Raw genomic sequence first — 13,136 nt, forward strand, 5'->3', positions numbered from 1 at the left:
AAAAACCCACACCAAATATCATTTTCAATGGGGGAAAAGCTGACAGTGTTCCCAGGAACATGACAGGGATGCCCCCTCTTGCCATTACTGTTCAACATAGTACTCAGAAGTCCTAGCAACAGCAATGAGACAACAAAAATAAATAAAAGGTATTCATGGAGCACTGAGTGCAGTGCACAAACATTGAATCTTGGAACACTGAAAAAAATAAAATTAAAAAAATGCTCAACATAAAAAAAGAAATAAAAGGTATTCAAATTGACAAAGAAGAAATCAAACTCTCTTCACAGATGACACAACACTTTATATGAAAAACCCAAAAGACTCCACCCCCAAATTATTAGAACTCATACAGCAATTCAGTAATGTGTCAGGATACAAAATCAATGCACAGAAATCAGTTGCTTTCCTTTACACTACAATGAAAATACAGAAAGGGAAATTAGAGAATTAATTCCATTTACTATAGCATCAAGAACCATAAGATACCTTGGAATAAATCTAACGAAAGAGGTAAAGGATCTGTTCTCAAAGAACTACAGAACACTCATGAAAGAAATTGAAGATGATACAAAGAGATGGAAAAGCATTCCATGCTAATGGACTGGAAGAATAAACATTGTTAAAATGTCTATACTGCCCAGAGCAATCCATACTTTCAATGATATCCCTATCAGAAAGTACCCATCTTTAAGATGCTTCAATGCTACTGAAAAACTTATAGTCTTAGATTATATTAATGATGTTTAGGCTTATGAGATATAATTCCATTTTCAAATTGACCTCTTCTAGGAAACGTTCAGTATGAAGTATATGAAACACTCAGACATGGACTATTTCCGTAATCCGATAACCAATCAACAGTTTTTGAGAAAGTGTTTCTATTAGTTTAAAACTTTCCTTCTAGCCTAAAGCCTCAGAATTCTTCATAGAAAATCTGTGATTTGAATTTAGAAAGAATTATTTTGAAACACTATGGAGAAATGACCTGCAGATGTTTCTGGTCCCATAGGCAAGAGGCAATAAATGTGGAGGAAACACTTTCAAATGGATCATTCCTACCCTAATGAATCTTGCTCTGAAAGATTTTCATCTGGCACTGCATGGCTATTTTAAGAGGTTTTCATAAATATTCAAGGACCTTGGCTTATAGCTGCTGCTTTTTTTCTTTGGAATAATTATCTGCTTTGGTGGAAGTGCTTTGACTTAGGAGCAAATATTCTGAAGAGTCATGTTAGAGAAACACCCAATTTTGAATAGGGAATTGTATTTCTTGTACTTGAGACCCACACATGCAAAAATCCTCTTTCTCTTTAGAACTTTGGTTTCGTTTGTTCCTTTCTTCCTTCCTTCCTTTCTTTTTCTTTTTTTTTTTTTTTCTTTTAACTTTCTTTTTTGGAAAACGAATGCCTGCATAGGTTGAGTATTTATTATCAAGGCATGGCAATTGTATTGTAGGTATGGTATGGGTGACATCAGTACTGGCATTCTTAGGAATGGAATGATAAAATATCAAGGACTTGCTTTAGTATTCTCAGACAGCAACAACAACAAAACAAATAAAAAATAAATAAGCCCATGTGGAATGAGGGAAAGTGCAATGAGATGAAATAGGAATAATAATATGTTGACAATTGTTGAATCTGGATAATGGTGGAAGGGACTTCTTATAGAGGTTTTTTTTGTTGTTTTTGTTTTGTTTTTATCAGGCTCATAGTATTTATTAACAAAAACAATTGCTTTTAACTTTTTAAAATATTTATTTATTTATTTGTTTGTTTTTTCACTTATTTTATTATATTAGTCACCTTATACTACATCATGAGTTTTTGATGTAGTGTTCCATGATTCATTGTTTATATGTAACACCCAGTGCTCCATGTAATACATGCTCTCCTTAATATCCATCACTGGGTTAACCCATTCCCCCCAACCTCAGCCCTCTAAAATCCTCATTTTGTTTCTCAGAGTCTGTAGTCTCTCATGGTTCATCTCCCTCTCTGATCTCTTCCCCTTCATTTTTCCCTTCCCTCTCCTAATGTCCTTGATGCTACCCTCATGTTCCACATATAAGTAATCCATACGATAATTGGCTTTCTCTGTTTGACTTATTTCACTTAGCTTAAACCCCTCCAGTTCCATCTATGTCAGTGCAAATGGTGGGTATTCATCCTTTCTGATGGCTGAGTATTATTCCATTGTATATATGGGCCACACCTTCTTTATCCATTCATGTGTTGAAGATCATCTCAGTTACTTCTACAGTTTGTGTATTGTGGACTTTGTTGCTATAAACATTGGGGTGCATGTTCTCCTTCTTTTCACTATATCTGATTCTTAATGTCTTAATGACAGTCACTGTTCTACTTTTTTTCTGTGAAAATGATCAGTAGATTTGAATGGGAATTTTTTTTTTTTGAGGGAGTTAGATATACTAGTAAGTTTTTTTTGCAATATAATTCTTTTTGAGATTATTTTATTATTTTATTTTATTTTACATGTAATCAAATGCAACCTTTTAAGTATGTGGTTTGATGAGTTTTGAAAAATTTATATATTCACATAGCGATTAACAAATTCAGGATTTAGAATACTTTCATTAACCCAGAAAGATCTGTCATGCTCCTTTTCAGTTAATTCTCTCAGATTCAACTACTGTCCTAATTGGCACCACTCTGTTTTAGTGTTGTCTATTCTTTAACTTCATATAAATTGAATCATATCATCTACTAGCAGTGCATGGTCTCTTTGTTCCAAAATTTAGCATATTGATATATGTATCGTTAGTCTATTACTTTTCTTTGCTGAAGATTATTGTCTCTCTCACCAACTTCTGACTTTCAAGTGCAGCGTATTTTCCTTTAATGCGATTGTTTAATTTTGGGAAATAAATTCATCTTATTGTAGTTTACTTTTCAGTTGCCTTCCTAACTTCTATTTTTTTGTTCTATATACTTTTAAGCTAATGAAGTAGATTCTTTTGGTCTATTATTCTATTTTCTCTTCTTCTTAACAGCTTTTTAAATAATAGATTCTATTTTCTTCAGCAGTTTCAGGTTCATAGGGAAGTTGGGCAGAGGCTATGGAAATTTCCTTTATCTCCTATGATTACAAAATAGGCAGAGGAACTGGATAGATATTTTCCAAATACATATAAATTGCCAACAGCACGTCAAAAGAAGCTCAACATCACTTGTCATGAGAGAAATGTAAATTAAAATCATACTATCACTTCACTTCTGTTAGAATGACCAGTATTGAGAAGACAAGAGATAAGGAATGTTGGTGAAGATGTGAAGAAAAAGGATCCCATGTGTACTATTGATGGGTATGTGAATTGGTATAGTCATTATGGAGAAAAGTACAAAGTTTCTTCAAAAATATTAAAATAGTACTACCTTCCATTAGTTGTACTCTTGGGTATATATCTAAAGGATCTCAAATCATGATTGTGTAGGGCTTTCTGAATTCTCAGTTTTATTGCATCATATTTATAGTAGCCAAGGAGTGGATACAACCTCATCCTTGACTGATGAACCAATATAGGAAATGTGGGACATACATTATTCAGACTTTAAATAGAGGAAAATTCTGGGGCACCTGGGTGGCTCAGTGGGTTAAAGCCTCTGCCTTCAGCTCAGGTCATGATCCCAGGGTCCTAGGATTGAACCCCAATCTCTCTCTGCTCTCTGCTCTGTGGGGAGCCTGCTTCCTCCTCTCTCTCTGCCTGCCTCTCTGCCTACTTGTGATCTCTGTCTGCCCAAAAATAAATAAAATCTTTTAAAAAAATAAATAAATAGAGGAAAATTCTTCCATTGGCAATAACATAGATGGAGCTGGAAAATTTGATGTTAAGTGAAACAAGCAAGAATAGAAAGAGAAATATTGCATGATCTCACTTATATGTGGAAATGATAAAGTTATATTCACAGAAGTAGAGAATAGAATAGTGGTTACCAGGGGCTAGGTATTGGAGGAAATGGAGAGATGTTGGCCCAAGGGTGCATGGTTTCAGTTATGTAGAATGAAGAAGTTCTAGGCATTTAATATATAGCATGGTCACTATATTTAATATTAATACCATAACCTATACTTAAAATTGTAAAAAAGGAGAGATCTAAATTAAAACTTCTTACAAACACACACACACAGACACATGCACATACAATGTTAAGTATATAGAAAAGATAGATGTCTTAATTAGATTGTGATGATCTTTTCAGTATACACACACACACACACACACACACACACACACATACTTTTACTATATCAACATGCCAACTTGGGACACTAGTGCAGTCACTAAGCTTCACAACATCCCCAAAAGCAAAAAGTAATGAGAACACTTAACATGATATCTTAATGAATTTATTTTAAAATAATCTTTGACTGGATGAAACTATTGGTATTGAAAATGTTTTTCAGGTAAACAATGAAGAACAGCATTAAAATTAAATGGAATCTTGTCTCAGTTACTAAGGATGTGGTGAACTTGAATACACTGATATAAATGATTTTATTTATTTATTTATTAGCTTTTATTTAAATTTCTGTTAGTTAACATGCATTGTGATAAGAATTCCAGGTGTACAAATGAGTCATTCAATACATACCACACCCAGTACACATCACAATTATACTCCTTTATCCCTATTTTATATTTAACTCATTGTCCTACCCACCCCACTCTCTGGTAACCATCAGTTTGTTCTCTATAGTTAAGAATCTCTTTCTTGATTTGTCCCCCCTCTCTGTTTTTCCGTATACTGATTTATTTAGTTTGTTTTTTTATTTTTTTATTTTCACATGAGTGAAATCATATGGTATTTGTCTTTCTCTGACTGAATTTTTTCACTTAGCATAATACTCTGTGGCTCCATTCTTGTCATGGAAAATGCAAGATCTCATTTCTCATTCTTGTTTATGAATAATATTCCATTATGTATTTGTGTGTGTATATATACACACCCATATATTTGTGTGTGTAAATACATAAGCATTTGTGTGTGTGTGTATACATACACACAAATACATAAGTCATCCTTTTTTTAAAAAAAAAATTTATTTATTTACTTTACAGAGAGAGATCACAAGTAGGCAGAGAGGCAGACAGAGAGAGAGAGGAGGAAGCAGGCTCCCTGCCGAGCAGAGAGCCCGATGCAGGCCTCGATCCCAGGACCCTGAGATCATGACCTGAGCCGAAGGCAGCGACTTAACCCACTGAGCTACGCAGGCACCCTACATAAGTCATCTTTATCCAATTCATCATTCTATGGATACTTGGACTATTTCCATAATTTGGCTACAGTAGATAATGCTGTTATAAACATTGGGTTGCATGTATCACACTGATTTCAGTGAATCTAAACTTTGGCCTGCTCTAATTCAAAGTATGACTGCTAATCTGCTCTGCTGGCTTCAAAATTTTATTGCCAGTTCTAGCATCACAATACACACTACACTTTTACTAAGAAATAACAGAGAAAGGAAGCAGCTTCCTGCTGCAAAAGTAGGGTCTCTCTAACTCCATTAACTAGAGACAAGTATAGTGAGTATTTCTGAATGCCTCTTATACTTTCTTTTATTTCACTGATACCACCCACATTTAAATGAAATAATATACACTTTTTTCCCTTTAAAATAAGTTTTACCTTCTGGTACTTCAATCTCAGTATATGTTTTATCTATGCTGTATTGCAAAACTTATTTAGTCTTGACAGCATATATTGTTTTGTTCTTTCCCTCTTAGATATGTAGAAGTCTCTTGTTTTAGCCCCTATTTACCAATTATGTAGATTAGCTGAATATCTCCAGGACTTTGTAATACTATATTTAAAAATCTCAGGGTCACCTGTGTGACTCAGTGGGTTAAAGCCTCTGCCTTCGGCTCAGGTCATGATCCCAGGATCCTGGGATCGAGCCCCGCATCGGGCTCTCTGTTCGGCGGGGAGCCTGCTTCCCCCTCTCTCTCTGCCTGCCTCTCTTCCTACTTGTGATATCTCTCTGTCAAATAAATGAACAAAATCTTAATAAATAAATAAATAAATAAATAAATAAATAAAATCTCATATATAATGCCTCAGTTATCTCAATAGTCAACGAAAACAATGAGAAAAAATTATTTAAGAAAATAATACATATATGTATGTGTGTGTGTGTGTGTGTGTACACACTCATACATATGTATATGGTCTTTTGGCCTTTGATTTGCTAGAATGGAACTTTTTAAAGATAAACTAATGATACAGTGAGAAGAATTCTTGCCACACAATGTTAATTCATTTGATCTGAATGTGTTCAAGACAAAGCAAAACACCTTATTTGAAATGTGCTATAGAGACAATTAAAAGTCATAGTAAACAGACTATTATTTATGGATGCTCAAAGTTTGAACAGTTGTGATTGCAAAAATATCTTTCTCCTTATCAAACTAGAGGGTAGACTTAGATGTGAGAAGTACTTCATTATCACCAATTATTCATGATAGTGTGTCATTATCACCAATATCAAAATTGAGCTCTCAGGAAAGGTAAGAACCAGGCTAGCATTATGATGGAAACCACTAGTTTGAGGGCAGAAGTACAGAGAAAAGTAAGGAAATTAGGTGCACTACCTTAGATTGCATTGGGCAAGTCAAGATATATACTACCCTATGTGATATCTGCACAGAATAAGTAATCAACCAAAGCCCTCAATTCATCTTTTGCATTCAGATGTAATTTTGATATGCCATATCATTCTCATGGCATTTTTCACTTCTGCATTCCTCAGTGTGTAGATGAATGGGTTGAGAAAAGGTGTCCCAATAGTATAAAATACAGTCACCATCTTGTCCATGGGGAAAGTGGTTGCAGGGCGTGTATATATGAATATACATGGAACAAAGAATAACACTACTACTATGATATGAGAAGTGCAAGTAGAGAGAGCTTTTTTCCTTCCTTCTGCACTGTGGTTTCGCAGTGAATGCAAAATGATAATGTATGAGATTATCAGAATCACAAAACCACTTGTGGTAATGGCCCCACTGTTAGACACCATCAACAGGTTGATCTCATATGTATCCATGCAAGCAAGTTCCATCAAGGGCTGCAAATCACAGCAGTAATGATCAATGAAATTGGGTCCACAGAAAGGCATTCTCAAGGCCAGGATAATCTGGGTTGTAGAATGGATGAAAGCCCCAATCCATGCAATAATAATCAAAATGTTGCAGACTTGCTGGCTCATTATGGTTGGATAATGTAAAGGCTTGCAAATGGCCACATAGCGATCAGCAGCCATGAGGATGAGCACAAAGATCTCCATGCCACCAAAGAAATGTAGTGCAAAGACTTGAGTCATGCACTCATTGTAAGTTATGATTCTTTTTGCAGAGAGTGAATCCGCAATTAGTCTAGGAGCTATGGAGGTTGAAAAGCAGGCATCAGCAAAGGACAAATAAAATAGGAAAAAGTACATGGGGCTCCTAAGTGTCCGGCTGGACTTGATGGTCACAATAATAAGCAAATTCCCTACCATTGTTCCCAGATAAAAAATGAAGATGATTACAAATACCACTTTCTGTCTCATAGGATCTTCAGTCAATCCTAATAGTATGAATTCAGTTACACTGTTGTTTTGCTGCATAATTTCAGGCAACATGGAGAAAGCATTGGTTAGAAATGGTTAATCTGCAAAGAAAGAAATATTATGCAATGATTACTTAATTTAGAGATTAAATCCATATGCTTGATCATGGATGCACCACTTACCAGTGTGTATTCCTTTACCTTCTGTGTCATTTTCTTCTGAATAAAGAGGAAATCATATTATCTCTTCACAATCTATTCAGCTGATTATTAATGGAAGCAATGAAAAATATCAATAATGAAAGAGTACCTGATTCTTCAGGCACAATAAATATTAACCTAGGGGATTTTGTGTGAGAGGGCATCTTTCTGAAGTGAATGTCTCTCTTTAGTTTAACATAAAAAAAAAGAGAGAGAGAGAGAACAAGAGAAAAACAAACAATATTTTAACAGTAAACTTTCAGTCAATTGGTAAACTCCATTGTGAAACTTGGTCTGGTAGCTTGAGTCTTTATTTCCTATTCTTTTAACTCTCAATAATTTCTAGTTACTTTGAGTTCTAAATTAAGCTTCTATCATAATATTTTGTACTTTTGAAATTATACTATGTTGCCCAAAGTTAAATTCTTCACCTCATTCACTATTTTATTTATTTTTTTTTTTTTTTCAGCATATTTTGTTAAAACATAAGGATCGACTGAGATTGCAATATAGGATAAATACAGAACATATGACATAAATCAAAGTGTTCTTTCAAATTTTATGTTATTTTAAGCACCAGGGACTTAGAATTCTTGGAATCTATGTTTTGAGTGACCCATACCTGGATTTCAATAAGAGAAGATAGATAGAGGAAGGGAATGAATATTTATTTATATATACCAAACAGTGGAAAAATCCTTATCTGTCCTCTTCATATGTATTTACCATATTGTAGCACAATACCAAAAAATGCCAAATCATTTAAGGAGATATGCAACATGTATTCCACACAGAAGCACAATTTTCTCAAACGCAAATGACTTTCAGAGATCACTCTTTAAGAAAAGAGTGTGTAGGGTGCCTGTGTGGCTCAATCAGTTAAGCATCCCATTCTTGATTTCCACTCAGGTTGTGATCTCAGGTTTGTGGGATTGAGTCCCATTCCAGGCTCCACATTGATCATGGAGCCTGCTTAAATTTCTATCTCTCCATCTCCCTCTCTTCCCCTTTCCCTGTTCAGGCTCTCCTCACTCTATAAATAAATAAACAAAATCTTTTTTAAAAAGTGCAAACAAAAATGAGGGAAAGAACTGACTTCAAGAGCAACTCTTCTTATTAAACATTATTTGACAGTATAATCATATTCATTCACAGAAAAATACATTCAGATTTAAATTCCAGTTAAATATCTTTTTACCTATCAGATTAACAGTGGCCTTTTTGATGAATGCCTCTTAACAAACACTGCTGAAACTGATGTGGGAAACAACTGATGCCGCACATCCTTAGCAGGGTCTTAAAGGGATGCAGTCTCTCAGGGAGTGATATTCGGCATGATGATATTTCAACAGCGCATAGACACAGGACTGGTGTTTCCATTTGCTGCAAGTAATTTCAGTCACAGGCACAAAGACAATCACAACAGCCCTTTCCAAGTAGGCAAAAATTACGAAACAACTTCAAGCCCATCAAAAAGGAAGCTAAATGAATGAGAGATGGTATTTTATGTAATTATCAATAAAAATGAAGTGGCTATACACACAAATGGTTTTTAATATACATTGGAAAGTGATAGAGTTCAGGACTGTATGTGGAGGATGGTAATATTTTCTTTCACATCATAATAATGTATATCACACACACATGGACTCATTTCAATTAATTGTATTTAAGATAGTAACAAAATAGCATAATATTTGTGGCTTGGTGTGGGGGGATTGATTCCTCAATTCACAATTGGGAGGAGGACTTACCTTTTAAAACATTTCCTTTGGTCACTGAAAATATATCATAATGATGCTGCATTAAAAATAAAGCTTTTAGAAACCTCTTAGTAGATGGTTTGCTAATCACATTGGCATATTACTGCTTTATAACAACTGTCTTTGGACAAAGGCTGTAGGGACGTAAGATTCCCAGGGCCAGAGTAAGATTTAAATGTCTGTGTCACAGGGTGAGTCAGCTGTAGAGTCAGTTCTGGACTCACAGCTCTTAACCACATCATATCCCAACCACACTGCCATTCACTACAGGTTCCCTTGCATTCTTAGGGGTTTGCCAGATATGCTTTTTGCTCAAATCTTTAGCAAATGGGAATGAAAACTTGTTTGTGGTTTTTAACAGTCAGTTACTATAAAAAGATATCTAATATCTATCCAATTGTCAATCCAGCCACCTACTGATCTATTATCATCAATTATCTATCTATATATCTGATAGAATTATAGACTGAACTATTTGTATAGTTAACATAATAATAGATATAAGCTTGGCATACATTTGAATGAAGCAAACTAAGGAAGGCAGATTTTATTCACATTTGTTCACTTCTGGATTTAAACATCTAGAGAAAATACATATTTAATAATAAGTATTCATAAAGTAAATGAAAGAATTAAGAGAATTTCCTATTATTAGGATCCAGTTGTTTGGTCCTATTCAATACTCAGTTACCACTGAAAAGGGAAGCCTACTCCGTCCAAAATAAATCATCATCTCCATGGAGCATTTCCTGGAACACTCAGATATTATTTCTATTTGATCATTTCTCCACCAGGAGCTGTTGTGCATTTATCTTATTCTGTCTTCTCAGTTTCTATTATAATCTACTTCTAGAAAACCCCCAAAACTTTCTATCCTTCTACAAATGCCTTCTATGTGCTAGATGAACACTGTGACATTGATCAGATATTTTTTCTGAGTATTAAATAAAGTCACGTTAATCTCCAACACAAATCTTACCAGTTTTAAGAGCTTATACAAACATTAGGATTTAGAGTAATCTTTTCTTCTCAAGGTAATTTGGCCACTATTAGTTCAAATGAGAAAAAAAAATAAATGTTTCTAAAATCCTGTCTGATCTTTTTATATGTCACTGAGGCATAGGTTATTGCCTACATACCAGAAGACAAAGTCTGTCCTGGATTCATCTGACACTTTCTCTCACATGTAATTTTGACTGGGAAATGCTCCTTTTCTGCCTTTCCTGCACTAGTATTTAAACATGAATGATGCAAAATAGAGGAGTCTGGGGAAGGTCATTCCCTGAGGTCTCCCTTCCCTTTTAGTTAAGAAGCATGATCTAGATATAATGAAGTAGATAATTTTCAATATTTATTTTTAGATTATGGGGAAAAGGTTATCTCTTCTTGCAATTAAAGGAGCTTATTTGGACCATAAATGATGACTTTTGGCTAGAATAAAAAAAAAATCAGTGATTATCTAATGATCTATGCCCAGGACATGGTTCCAGACACCATTATCCAAAAATGAATCAGGACTTCTTAAATAGCTGACTCTAGCTTGGGGGCATGAAATATACAAGATGAACTGGAGCATCTTGTAATGTTAGAAGGTAAGGAAGTGCTAACCCCCCCCCCCCACACACACACAGAGATACACACACACAAAGAGATTTATTGAAAAGAATTGATTCTCATGTATATGGAGCTGGCAAGTGCAAAACCTGCACAGTCTATGTCCCATTTTGAGTCTAAAGACCAGAAACTGCTATAAACCAGTAAAAGCCAATGTCCCGGTTCAGGTCCATTGAAAGGAGGCTCCTTTCATCAGGAAGAGTTAATGTGTCAGAGTGAAAATTATCAGACAGGAAGAGCTGATGGTTCAGTTTGAAGGCTATCAGGCAGGTGAATTCCCTCTTACTGAGGGGACATTAGCCTTTTGTAATTTTCAGGCCTTCATTTAGTTAGATGAGAACCCTACTTTAGTGAGATTAATCTACTTTATTCAGTCTACCCATTCAAAAGTTAATATCATCCAAAAAAATATCATAGTCACAAACCAAAACAATAGTTGAACAAATATTTGAGTACCCTGTAGCCCAGGCAAGTTAACATATAAAATCAACAAGTGCAAATCCATTGTTTATCCATTAGTACCTATACACATCTCCTAAATCCATACTTGCTCTCCAAAACAAAACAAAACAAAACAAAACAAAACAAATCACAAGGTCATAATACCACCTAACATCACACAACTATTCAAGAACTGAAAATGACCTAGAACCCCCAAAGTAAGGGGAAGTAAATTTTGGGGGGTGATTTTTACTTTCCCCTTAATATTCAGTAACTTCAATATTATGGTGGAAAACAAAAACACTAAAATGCCATGGTAGAAATTCAATATATATTTAGTTTCATAGTAAGGTAATAAGAAAGGGAAGAAAACAAAGATATTTGCTTTATATATATTCAAGCACACAAACACATTCATAATATAAGGAGTAAATACAATAATTACAGTCTTCATTTTATAACAATCACATGCTTAATTTATAATTTCTTCTGTTACTCATTCTATACTCAATGTGTCTTCAGCAAGCACAGATGCTGCTCATGGTTCTCAAGCTGGTGGGGTGACACAAACCTTCATTACTGAAGCATCTGGGTCCTTAGTAGTTCTGCCTGGATTGGGTTGTTGTAGTTTTCCATTGACCATACTCACAGACTATGGTGATACTAAGAGTTATCCTATGGGATCTCCTATATTCTAGATATACTATTTGTTATCTCCATTCTGGAGTAGTTGTCCAATTTCCCCTTTGTTGCCAGGAACAATTACCTCAAGAAGAACAGTAACTTAGATCTTTGCCTATAGATTCAAAGGCATGAGCATGAGCTGCCAAAAGTGGTCAGGCAGCAGTCTTAACACTGTTAAATAGAATCTTGCTGTGTCTCTTGCTGGAAGCACTTCTCCCTTTGGATTAAAGACCTCAAAGCAAGAAGAGCATAAGTAAGAGGAAACAGGAAGCAAAAAATTTGCTAGTGGGTCACTAAGGGTAAGCATGTGTTATGCCGGGGCGCCTGGGTGGCTCAGTGGGTCAAGCCGCTGCCTTTGGCTCAGGTCATGATCTCAGGGTCCTGGGATCGAGTCCTGCATCAGGCTTTCTGCTCAACAGGGAGCCTGCTTCCTTCTCTCTCTCTCTCTCTCTGCCTGCCTCTGCCTACTTGTGATCTCTCTCTGTCAAATAAATAAATAAAATCTTAAAAAAAAAAAAAGTGTAATGCCTTGGGGCACCTGGGTGGCTCAGTGGGTTAAAGCCTCTGCCTTCGGCTGGGGTCTTGATCTCGGGGTCCTGGGATCGAGCCCCGCATCGGGCGCTCTGCTCAGCGGGGAGCCTGCTTCCTTTTCTCTCTCTCTGCCTGCCTCTCTGCCTACCTGTGATTTCTGTTTGTCAAAATAAATAAAATAAAAAAAAAATGTGTAATGCCTCACCCATTTCTATCCTTTGATTACAAAACCTGGCAATGGGAGGAAGAGCATGTCATGGATGTTTATTCAGAGCATACGTCTTTCCAGAGAACTGAAGACTCTTGCTCCAAACCTAGAAGGTATTGT

General features: G+C 35.5%; 1 protein-coding gene across 1 annotated transcript; it reads right to left on the bottom strand.

The window, feature by feature from the left end:
* Nucleotides 1-6,699: 6,699 nt before the first annotated feature.
* On the bottom strand, nt 6,700-7,632 carry LOC101682496 (olfactory receptor 4C11-like). Its single transcript, XM_004781913.1, has one exon. The coding sequence runs from the start codon at nt 7,630-7,632 to the stop codon at nt 6,700-6,702; it is 933 nt and encodes a 310-aa protein (XP_004781970.1).
* Between the last annotated feature and the right edge of the window lie 5,504 nt (nt 7,633-13,136).

This window comes from Mustela putorius, unplaced genomic scaffold (genome assembly GCF_011764305.1).
Source record: "Mustela putorius furo isolate JIRA1106 unplaced genomic scaffold, ASM1176430v1.1 tig00000127_pilon_pilon_pilon, whole genome shotgun sequence".
Taxonomy (NCBI): Eukaryota; Metazoa; Chordata; class Mammalia; order Carnivora; family Mustelidae; genus Mustela; species Mustela putorius.